The sequence below is a fragment of the Castanea sativa genome, chromosome 9, assembly GCF_040712315.1.
Source record: "Castanea sativa cultivar Marrone di Chiusa Pesio chromosome 9, ASM4071231v1".
NCBI classification, from domain to species: Eukaryota; Viridiplantae; Streptophyta; class Magnoliopsida; order Fagales; family Fagaceae; genus Castanea; species Castanea sativa.
This window is the reverse complement of record NC_134021.1, coordinates 31,412,138-31,424,376: the sequence shown is the minus strand read 5'-3', so window position 1 is coordinate 31,424,376 and position 12,239 is coordinate 31,412,138. Positions and strand designations below refer to the sequence as shown.

Genomic DNA, 12,239 nt, shown 5'->3' with positions numbered 1-12,239 from the left:
TTTGTAAATATAACTAGTTGCTGAACCATGTAGTATAGTTTTGAAAAAATTACATTAAAAGTTTGGTTTGTACTTCAAGTCACAATGCCACTTAAAATACACTCTGATCATCCTTTGCCAATTCAACTAAAATAATGGAATTAAAACAAATGAATGTGCGAATTTTTCAAAAAATTGTTTGTTGGACATGCAAAATTTTGAGCGTTTCTTGATAAATAGCATGTTTTGAACGTACAAATTTATGTGAATTCTTTAAGTAATAGTGTTTGTTAAAAGCACAATTTTTTTTATTAAAAAAAAAATGTGTACGTTGAACGTGCGTAATTTTGAGCTTTCATCGAAACATTGAGTGCTTTTAATGTACAAAATTATGTAAAATCTGAGTAATCGTATTTGATAAATGCACAATTTTTTTTTTGAAAAATTGAGTGATGAACGTGTAGAATTTTGAGTGTTCTTCGAAAAATTGTGTAATTTGCACTACGAAATTATGTGAATTGTTTGAGTCATAGTGTTCGATGAATGTGCAATTTTTTTAGAGAAATTGTGGACATAGAATGTGGGAAAGATTGAGTGTTCTTCCAAAAATTGCTTACTTTGAACGTAGGTTATTATATAAATTTTATAAGTTTTAATAATCATTAAATGCACAAAATTGTGGAAAAATTGTGTTTGTTGGACGTGAAATATTTTGAGTATTCATCGATAAATTGCTTACATTGAACGTACAAAATTAAGTAAATTCTTTGAGTAATAGATTTCATTGAATGCGCAAAATTTTTTTGCAAAATTGTGTTCCTTGGACGTGCAAAATTTTGAGCGTTCCTTGATGAATAGTGTACTTTGAACGTACAAAATTATATAAATTCTTCAAATGTTTGTTGAATGCACAAATTTTAAAAAAAAAAAAAAAAAAAAAAAAAAAAGGTGTATGTGTTGAATGTACATAATTTTGAGCATTCTTCAAAACGTTGCGTACTTTAAATGTACAAAATTATGTAAATTTTTTGAGTAATAGGGTTTGATGAATGTGCAATTTTTTTTAAAGATAAACAATTGTGTGATGAATGTGTGGAATTTTCAGCGTTTTTTTGGAACATTTGTGTAATTTGCACTTAGAAATTTATGTAAATTGTTTGAGTCATAGTGTTCGTTGAATGTGCAATTTTATTAGAAAAATTGTGGACATTGAATGTGCAAAAGATTGACCGTTTTTTGAAAATTTGCGTAATTCGAAGTTCGAACATCCATTATTTTGTAAATTCTTTGAGTGGTAGAGTTTGTTAAATGCGCAAAACTTTTTGAAAAATTATGTCCGTTGGAGGTGCAAAATTTTGAGCGTTTCTCAATTAATAGCATGCTTTCAACGTACAAAATTATGTAAATTCTTTGAGTGACACTGTTCGTTAGGTGAAGGTATTTGGTATTGAATGATATCATGTCAACGGTATCAAAATCTAATAAATGTGAGACATGTCCGAAAAAAAAAAAAAAACTAACTCACTAACAATTGAAAGACACGTGTTAGTGGCTAGTTATTTTTGCACACATATCTCTCGTTTATTGTGTTTTGATACGGATAACGTAGTATTATTTGATACAAAATATTTTTTCGTTCGTTAGATGCACATTTTTTTTTCTTAAAAGTGTGTACATTGAATGTCGTAATTTTGAGCGTTCTTCAAAACATTGCGTAGTTTGAATGTACAAATTTTTGTTAATTCTTTGAGTATTTGTATTTGATGAACAAACAATTTTTTTTGGAAAAATTGTGTGTTGAACATGTGAAATTTTGAGAGTTCTTAGAAATATTGTGTAATTCACACTTACAAAATTAAGTAAACTGCTTGGGTCATAGTGTTCAATCAATGTGAAATTTTTTATAGAAAAAATGTAAACTTTGTACGTGCTAACGATTGAGCATTCTTCGAAAAATAGCGTACTTCGACCGTACATTTTTATGTAAATTCTTTGAGTAATAGTGTTCGTTGAATGCACAAAATTTTTCAAAAAATTGTGTTAGTTGGATGTGCAAACGTTTGAGTGTTCCTAGATAAATAGCGTGTTTTGAACGTACAAAATGCGTTGCCACATGTCATTTCTATGTGAGTCATGATAACTGAAAGACTTTACGTGTGACTTGATTTCATTTGCTAATTATCTACTATTGACACATCATCAATTGAAAATTAATTTGATTACAAATATTTTATCATGATCAACTAGATGGTTGTGAATACATCATAAAATTTTGATGTCTACAATGAATGTGACTGTGTGAGAGAGATATTAAGTGTGTTAGGGTTTTTGGGATTGTGAGTTTGTGCATGTTTGTGACTTGTGAGTTAGTTTGTGTTTGTGAGAAGATTTGTTTATGCTGACGAGTTTTGTAAGTGTTATTTGTGAGTTCTAGGTGTTGTGAGGTTTGGTAAGTGTAGTTATAATTTATATCATTGATATTAGATTTTGGTTGGTGTAGTTTGTGGACATAGTAGGCAAGGATAGGGGCAGCGCTACAGCCAGCCTAGAGGGATCATTGTGACCTAGCCCCCCCCCCCCCACTCCAAAAAATATATATATAATTTTTCCCCCTTAAAATAAAATTTTGAACACTTTGACTCTAAATTATGTTTAAATCCTACTTAATTGAGCTTGAATATAATTATCTTAGTGTTACTTTCACAATATTTTCACAATAATTATACAATAAAGGTTAAGTCACTTTTTTCTATCTACACCCACAAGTAACATCACTTTTTTACATACCTTTAACAACTTACTACCTAGATTTTTTTTGTGGAAGTGTCATGTTAGTAGCAATTTTCTCTCCTGAATCTGGCTTACTTTGCCATTAATGGCAGCATGAAACTATTTTCCCCACGCTTTTCCTTTTTATCGCAAAAAATTACACCACTGAGACCACCAACCAATCTGTATTTACATCTGAGTCTCTTCTCATTCTCTCTATCTCTCTTTCTCCCTTCTATGTTTTCTTTCTGACTAATAAAGTAGTTTGATAAATGCTCTATAGATTTCTAAGTCCTAAAAGTTGTTTAATGTTTGCTTCAATTCCAAGAGAGTGACCACATGTACAGTTAAACAACCATACACTTCAAAATCAAAATTTTATATCAGTTACTTTCACATTTACTAACAATCCTACTCTTAGGTGTGTTACTATTCTTCTTTATTATATATTTTTATTTAACTGATATTGCATATAAATATAAAAAGAGCAATACTAGAGATACAAACTTCCTTACAAAATTTTTTACAAACTGTTGATGTGGTGAGTGATAATTGGTAAATGAAAAAGTAATGCTAGTAATGGGCCTAGCTGAAAACTAGTAATAAGTTGGGCATATCAATAGTTTATAAAAATGTTGTAAAATAGTTTATGACTATAGCATTACTCATATAATAAACTATTATTAATTTGACAAAAATGTACGATTAGTTATTTGATTATATTTATTTATGCATTCAATGATTATTGTCTTACGGATCTTTAAATTATTAATAATTTTTTAGATTGTTGTACAATATAGTTATATTGTATACTAAATTGTATATAATATGAAAGTTGTATATAAAGAAAAAATATTAATAATTATTTTATTTTTTACTGCCCACAACAAATTCCCTAGCTCTGATACTCTTGACACACTCTTGACACGTTAAATATTGTTATATTGTGTGGATATCTGATTTTCTTGTTCATGCTTTGAACTTCCACTAACTTCAAATTAAGCTATTACACCACACTAACGTGGCAATGAATGTGACTGGTGAGTTTCAACCACTTAATAATGAATGTTTGATTTTTATTATTTTTTTGGGTAGTTGATGACATATTAGTTGTAAGCATTTGCACAGGTTTTTTAATTTTATTTTATTTTTTATTTATTTTCTAATAAGCCAATTAATTTGGGACTTTGCGGATCCACAGGACTCCTGCGTTGGTACACACCTATTTGTCTATATTCACAGAAACGCAACCTTCCTGGGGTCTATTTAAAGTCACGTCTCCCCCCCCCCCCTCTTCAAAACAAGCTTTCTTTGCTCTGTCACAATCCTTCCCTGAAAAAACTGATAGATGCAGAACTCATAACCCCAAGAAGGTATTTTTTTTCATTGAACTCCATTAGGGTCTTTAATCTACCATGATAAATATGATTAGCATATAAGAACAATTCAGAAAGGCATTAAGGGCTGTTCTGGAGGGAAGAATGATTCACATCAATAAGAAATTACAGTAAATGGCAATGGGAACTTTCTTCACAAGGGATACCTTTATATGAACAGTTATTTCCATCTGCTTGTAAATAAGAATACAGATTTTGACATATACAAAAATTAAGTGGAGAGGGGAATAAAGTACTTGAGAACTGATTAAGCACGCTTGTCATACCAGTAAAAATAATGCACCAGTCAGTCTTATGAATTACTACTTCATTTCCCCTTTTCCTTTCGGAACTTTCATCCATCTGCAGTACATGATTTTATATGTTCATCACTTCAAATATTATAAATGTCAAGGCTAGAGATCACATATCGTATCTTAAGTTCCCTCATTTACACAAGTAGCCATATCATAAATGACATGCCAATTTTGTAAAATTATTCTTATCATAAATGACATGCCAATTTCGCATCTATTTCCACAAAAAGATATGAAGTGAGGCAAAAACATAAAAACCTGTATGTTCACTAATGGAAGGTGAGTCTTTGAGAATGTGAAGCCGAGACTGGAGACCCCTCATTGCTCTGAAAGTCGCCATGCCAAGCATCCTGAACTTGAGCTGCAAACTGCAAGTTCCAAAGCACATCCTCAAGAGAAGGTCTATCTGCCGGGTCCTTAAGCAGACACCTAACGCAGATCTCCATCATTGTTTTTAATGATTGATCCAGGCATGCCTTGTGTACTGCTGGGTCAACCATGTTCCTTCGAGCTACATCATCAGCTGCAATGCATCCTTGTAACTGCATGGTGTTAAGGAGTCGTAGAATTATGCACATTATATGAGGTCATCAATCATGCTAAAACATACAATATATCTTGACAAGAGAACAATGACTCCACGCATGTTAGTTCATAGTGTCCTAAATTTTGTATCCAACTGATCCAAAGGCTTAGAGAAAAGATATAAGTTGTGCTTAAGTTGATGGCCGGAGTAAAGCTTAGTGATTAACACCACTAGAGATACAATGAGTTGAGTAACACCACTATTAGAAGATTGGAAATTAAACTGTGGCAAAGTCATAACAACATTCTCTATATCGTTCAATTTTTTTGAATAAGCTTCTGAGGGAACTGTTTGTGACAAGTTTAATATAGTTGAACCAATTTAAATTTTCATATATCTGACTACCAAAAAGAACATATATATGAAAATTAACAATGACATATTGACATAGCAAGGTGTGAGTGTGGTCATTGCAAACAAAGGTAAAACAGTTGAGCACTAAGTTAGCAGTAGGGGTAACAGTTGGTGATGTGTGGTCATCTACAACTGCAAGAAAAACACTTTTTCTTCCAAAATAATTGGTTAGTTTACAGCTCTTCTTATTATGTACAAAAGTAACTTTAATTTTCTTATTGGCTAGTTGCAAATAAAGGGGGAAAACCCAGCAATACTTAGAATTTTGAGCACTAAGTTTGTAGTGGGAGTTACATACTGCTGGATTGAATCCTGTCTTGTATTCAAATTTGGGGTTGCCTTTTCCTATGATCTCGTATAGTATTTGAACTCTAATTTTTGTTTTCATATTATTGATCTTGGTTACCATGGCAATTAAACTATTAGGAGAGAGGGAGAAGGAAAGGGAATTGGCAGACTTCTTATTGGTAAGTTAGAAAGCAGTCTAATGTAAATGCTTCAAGTCAAACTTTGAAAATTTAACACTAAATTTTTTTATAAAAAAAAGAAGAAGAAGACTGCAGACACTTTGAAAAGTTGTTTTCCAGTATATAACTATACATGGACAATACCCATCCTAAAATTAGCGAGAAGGGAAAAAAGATGAGTAAATTATTTTTCCAAATCATGGCATGGAAAAAGATACAATTTCCATGCCATTCCAGACTTTACAATGCATTAACCATGTAAACAATAGACATTTTAGAAAACAGTCAATTAAGTACACACTATCTCCTAATTTTGAGAACCATACAACTAGATGTTGTTGATATTACTGTTTTGGTTTATGAGGAGAAATGAAGAAACGCATTAAGAAAGGGTGTCAAAAGAAAATTATAATAACAGAACCATTCTTACCCGATCTTTTAGAATGTCCACTTCACTTCCAGATTTTACTTTTCTACCCAAAATGATTTCTAGCAACATCACTCCGAAGTCATAAACATCACTTTTGGCTTCATGTGTAACCCTGTGGTGTGATAGTTCATAGACAGCAATTGTGTGAAACAATATTACTTGACTATATAATTAACAATAACAAAATAAACAAATCAAGTGTGCGAGTGTGTACTTTTGAACACACACACCCCATAATTGGATATTAAATCTGATGATATGGAAATGAGAACGACCATAAATCATTATTATCCTCAAGCCAGTTAATAATGATTTTCAGTTAGTCAATAGGTAACCTATATACACCTCTCAGATAGGTTTTACTTTCTGCATAGAGAGAAAGAGGGGGGGGGGGGATAGGTTTCACTGCAATTGCAACAGCTCATATTATATATATATATATATATATATATATATATATATATATATATATATATATATGATTTAAGGCCTTTTCCTTAACAATATATTTTAAATTATTAATTGTATGACTCAAAACCATACAAAATTTCAATTGCAAACCTTGCATTAACAATGGAATCTTTGGATCCGCTAGGCAGGCTTCCACGACCAAACTGCAAGGATGAGGAGAGGGGGAATATAAATTCAAAGGCTTTGCCCCAAGGAAAAGAATACACCACTCAATAAAAAGAAAAGTTACCTTTACCATGTTCTCAGCTAATAAAGGCAAATTGTAACAGCTAATTTTTGCAACAAGGTTCTGATCCAATAAAATATCAGTTATTTTAAGATTATTGGAATATACACCAGGTACGATCCCCGTATGTAAAAATTGGATGCCCTTTGCTACTCCTATTGCAGCAGTTATACGTTGTGTCCAAGTAAGAGAGTGTTGAGAATGTCCCTCTGCCAAATGAAAGCAGTGACCAATCATTATGTTAATGTATAAAGCAACTCAAAATGTCATGATGGAGAACATAATGTGGCACCTAGATGCCACTACTCTATGGTCTGAAATTTAAAGAATGAATAATTTACGGATGGAAAAAATCACTCACTCGTTAGATGATGATCATAGGTACCTGAACTAAATGTTTTCACTATATCATAAATGATCTTTACATATGATCAAAGGTAAATATAAAAAAAATATCAACAATTCAAAGATAGTTTTGAAATGGGATTTCATGTGGAGGAACCCTTTCAAAGAATGTTTGCAGACCCTAAGATCCTGCATACCACAAAGGGAGTTTGTATCCTCCAATCTAAGAATTGAATGTATGGATTAATAACATACCAGAGACCCAGCTCCTTAGTGTGCCATTTGGAACATATTCAAAGACAAAAAAAATTCTGCTGACACTTGAATCATCCAGGTAGCACTCAAAGCAGTGTCCCAAAGCACTGACCAAATGGCGATGCCTGAGTTTTAATATCAGCTCTATATGGTGCATAAAATTTTGAGTGCTGTGGCTTTTTTTCATTTTTAGGCATCTAACAGCTACAATAGAACCATCCTTTAGCCTGCCTCTGTACATCTGAGAACATGTAATTTGATAAGGAAATTAAATACGCATCAAATAGCACTAATCTTAAAGAGAAATAGTTTGGCATTTGATTAACTGTGTACAAACAAGCTACCGGTTCATTTCAATTGAGAAAATGCATAAATGTGTAATCAAGGCAGTAATGTTTGGCCTATATACTAGAAAACTTTATCAAAGTAATCTATGACATACCAGAAGGAATCCCAAAAATTTTATGTGAGAATTAAATTTGAGAGTAGACTAAAGCTGCTTGTGACAAAAGTCTCATGTATATAGTAAAACAGAATGCATACCTGTCCATGAGAACCTTCACCCATGAAAGCAGATGTGTCAAAGTTGTTTGTAGCCTCCTCAAGTTCTTCCAATGAAAAGGTTCGATACGCTGGAAGACCCAGTTCTCCCATCTTCATTGTTTGAGATATATACCCTTCAGGGAGAATTAAGCATATGTCAGATACATGATAAAGTTGGAAGAATGCTTGGCTTTTCCTGTACTCTTTCTAATAAGTAAGAGGCTTGAATTGAATATAATGCACTTGAATACTGAAATCAATGCTCTTTTAAATATAACACCTATTTACTGAACTCAATTATACCTTGTGATCCAACTACTTAGGCTGACTTTACAAAAACTTCCTTGCCATGTAACTCTTCATAGAGCTGTATTTAGTTGTTTTTAAATTAGAGGAGCATTCAACCATTTGATGCAAACATCTTAAACCAGAATTTAGTGGTGGAAGGCTCAAAGAAAGGATAGTTCAGGGTCAACTTTAGGCCTTACTACATTCAACAGTGCAAAAATCACTAAATAAAATTCATAATATGATCACATTTCCTTTATACAGCTTGATGAAAGCGTTATATTAATGGACAACTGATGGAGTTAAAAACCATTTGATTCTGTAATAGCCAATACAGGTTTAACATTGTACGTGTAATTTAAGAAATGATTTATTTTGATCAAAGAACATTTATCTTTGTTGTTATTGGAATATCTAGAAAAAGAACCTATCCAACACATTAATTTTATATGTGGGATTATCCAAAAACAACATAAAACTGTATTTCACTCTGCATACTCATATTTAAAAATGCACACAAGCAGGTGTCTACACCTGTGCACACATGCACATGCACACACGAGAGAGAGAGAGAGAGAGAGAGAGAGAGATGAAACCTTACTTGCATCCGAAAGTATCTTTGAGGTGTACCCAGTGGATGCATTCTCTGCTATTAATCTTGTTGGAGGTTTCTTAACCTTTGTTTCTCTCCTGGCATTTACTCTTCTAACCATCAAGTAAGCTAGTCCAAGAAGTGCAATTCCTCCAACAAGCCCTCCAATTATAGCCAAGAAAAGAACTGCTTTAGATGCTTCTTTCCATTTCTTGTGATGTGGAGGAATGCCCACAGCTAAGGCTTCATTGCGACAAAACAAAAACGGATGTTGACTTTGTTTTCCAGTGGCCAAACAATTCCTGGCATACAGGACAACCCTTTCCTTAGAATCTGTCAGGAGACAGCTAGGTAGGCTTCCAGTCAAAAGATTTGAGGAAAAATCCACAAATTCAAGTTCAGAGCTGCAAGATAGATTTTCAAAAAGCATTCCTGTGAATTTGTTCCCTGCAATACTCAGATAAGTAATAAAAGGCAGTGATAACAAGGACGTTGGGAATCTTCCCACAAATGTATTGATAGACAAATCCAGCCATTGAAGCTGATAATAAGAGCTCACTTCATCAGGGATGCCAGACCTGAACCTGTTCTTACTCAAGACAAGAGTAACCAACTTGTTGCCAAGTCGAGGGAATTGAGGTCCAAAAGCATTATCTTCCAAATCAAGCACTTGAAGGTTTGTCAAACGTTCAAAATCAGGCACTGCTCCATAAAAGTGGTTATGTGAAACTGCAAGAACTCTAAGATTCTCCAAGTTACTTAATGCACTTGGCAGAGACCCATTGAACGAATTTTTCTTCAAACTTAAAACAGTCAAAACAGGGAGTGAACCCAGCCAATCTGGTAGCTGGCCAGCAAACATATTGTCATCAAGTATTAGTGTCTGAAGGCTTGTTAAGGATGAAAGCTCTTGAGGAATGGAACCATACAGGAAATTGGAAGTCACATTAAATATTTCTAACGATGATAAACGTGCAATTTTACCAGGTAAAGTTCCCCATAAACCCAGAGAGACCAATGTGAGAACCTTCAGGTCAGGAAGCTTAACTAGGGTGGTCACAAAGGAGTCTAACGAAAAGTTTCGAGGTAAAAGTGGAACTCCCTTGTTGCCAATTATATGCAGCTGGGTTATGCTTCCTTCATAGCATAAAACAGTTGAAGATGAATTTGCTTCAGTGTTGCAGAAATCTGTGTTGTTATTCCAGCTGCTTAAAACAACTGGAAAGTTTAGAAGTCGCTGAATTCTTAAAAGGGTCTGAACCTGGGAGGTTTGCAGTTGCTCTGAGTGATTGATGAAAAGCAAAAAAATAAAAATAACTAGAAGCTCATAATGGTGCAACATTTTTCCCATTGGCACCAGCAGTAAAGGCAAAGCACAGAAGAGATTTCACAGAGCTTTGGAAGAAGAAAATGGAACAACAAAGTGCAGAGGTCTTATCACTAATACTGAAGGTAATCTAACAAGTATTTAAAGACCATGAAATTCGTAGCTTCTTAACTACTAAAGCTCAAGCTCCCAGGATCACAAGCAAAATTCCTGCAACAAAATATATATACATAAACAGATAACTCAGACAGTTTTGTAACAAAATATTCAGAAAAAGGGTACGTTACTAAGGACCCAAAAAAACCAAAAGAATTATTTCTTGATAATTATATACCAAAATCACAAAATCTTTCTTCTTCTTGTTTTTCTGGTCAAAGAGAAAAGAGAGAGAAAGCGGCATTGTTTATGTTGCAAATATTTTAATTTTTAAGTCTATTCTTTATCTCAAACATGAATATTACCTATATATGCTTCATTAAAAGCTTACCTCTATAAACAACACACAAATCACTTTGACCTTCAGAGTTCGAATATGCGAGTACTCTCCAAGCTCAAGATCGAGATAACCCAGTTAAATTTTTGTAGCCTGGGAACAAATACAATGCTTTATTTTCCTCTCTCAATCAAAAGGAATAGATGCAGCCAATTCTGCCCCAAAACTTTTTGCTCAAGCCTGTGACCAAACTATAGTCAATCAAAAGTTAAAAAAAAAAAAAAAAAAGATGATTATAACTTTCAAATGAAGTTAACAATCCCCCATAATTGTTTCCAAGACCACTGCAAACGCCAACCAAATCCAACCGAAATAAGAGAGAGATTGAAAGAGAGGTTTTATATTTTATAATATTCAGTGTGTACTTATGTCGGTGATCAGTGTTTTGAGTTTGTAGAGTAGGTGATCTATGAACAAACTCTAATGTAATATTTTCATGTTAGTAATAATATAACTATACTTCTTTACTAAGCCAAAAATTTTTTAAAAAAAATACAAACAAACAAACCTCTGAACTTCAAAAACGACAAATACCCAACTCAGGTTAAGCAATAGTATATGCATCTCGGATCACACATTTTTATAAGAAATAAAATAACCAACAGAAGAAGGTTCATATCACATGATAGACCCTGCAACTGCAAGTATTTCAGATGACCCAATTGAACAAAACCCAAAAGTTTTTCAACCACACATTCAACAGACCTGTCAAAAGAAGGGGCATCCAAATCTAACTGACACATAAGAGTCTTTTTCACGAGGAGGTTTCTGTTTAGACACGCCAAGACAAGTAAGTAAGTGACACAAGTTCGAAACTCACACACAATATGACCTGGAAAGCTTCACCAGCCGACACTTCAATTTGCCCAATAATAATAAAAGAGTTAATAATCTCTTTCTCCATTACTTTATTTGACAACTAATTCTCAGAGGTCTTAAAGGGAAGCCATTGTTGAAGAAGAAAAAGCAAAAAAAAGAAAGATTCTTGCAGAGAAGGGAAGCTCCTTTATTCCACTGCGTGTGACCAAATCTATATAGTCTCAGATTGTGGAGTCCAGCTGATTTTAGTACAGGGAATTTAATGTTGAAGTTAATATTTTTGTTTTTATTTTTAAATGTAATGTAAGCTCTCGCTTTCTGGGTCTGGGAAAAGCTTTGGCGTTCTCTGGTTGTGTCACTTTATGATGGGGTGGCCCCTATGTTAACGTAGCCTGTTGCTTTTGGCGCCAGTCTATCTCTTCCTCTTTTTTGTGTGTGATAAATCCAAATCTATATCTATTCTATAGTGTGTGTATATTATATACAAAAGTAGCATTTAGCCTGTTTGTTTAGAAAAAAAAGTGGTGTTTTCAGCTGCGGTGGTTTTAGATTTTTTTTTTTTTTTAAAGTTATTAAGGAATTTAAATTATATAAAATCTAAT

At 33.2% G+C, this 12,239-nt stretch overlaps 1 protein-coding gene across 5 annotated transcripts; it reads right to left on the bottom strand.

Annotated features, from left to right (window-relative positions):
* Window positions 1–4,389: 4,389 nt before the first annotated feature.
* On the bottom strand, window positions 4,390–11,829 carry LOC142610678 (putative inactive leucine-rich repeat receptor-like protein kinase At3g03770). Of its 5 annotated transcripts, XM_075782563.1 has the most exons (10): window positions 11,639–11,828; window positions 10,813–10,998; window positions 9,008–10,535; window positions 8,119–8,252; window positions 7,576–7,816; window positions 6,979–7,184; window positions 6,840–6,892; window positions 6,279–6,390; window positions 4,700–4,983; window positions 4,390–4,487 (listed from the first exon to the last, which is right to left on the bottom strand). In XM_075782563.1, exons 3-9 carry the CDS (start codon window positions 10,347–10,349, stop codon window positions 4,711–4,713), a joined length of 2,361 nt encoding a protein of 786 aa, XP_075638678.1. In that variant the 5' UTR covers window positions 10,350–10,535; window positions 10,813–10,998; window positions 11,639–11,828; the 3' UTR covers window positions 4,390–4,487; window positions 4,700–4,710. The 5 variants fall into 5 exon arrangements, with proteins under 5 accessions (XP_075638678.1, XP_075638679.1, XP_075638677.1 ...); XM_075782564.1 differs by having other exon boundaries at window positions 4,390–4,983; window positions 6,985–7,184; window positions 11,639–11,829; XM_075782562.1 differs by having other exon boundaries at window positions 4,390–4,983; window positions 11,524–11,827.
* Between the last annotated feature and the right edge of the window lie 410 nt (window positions 11,830–12,239).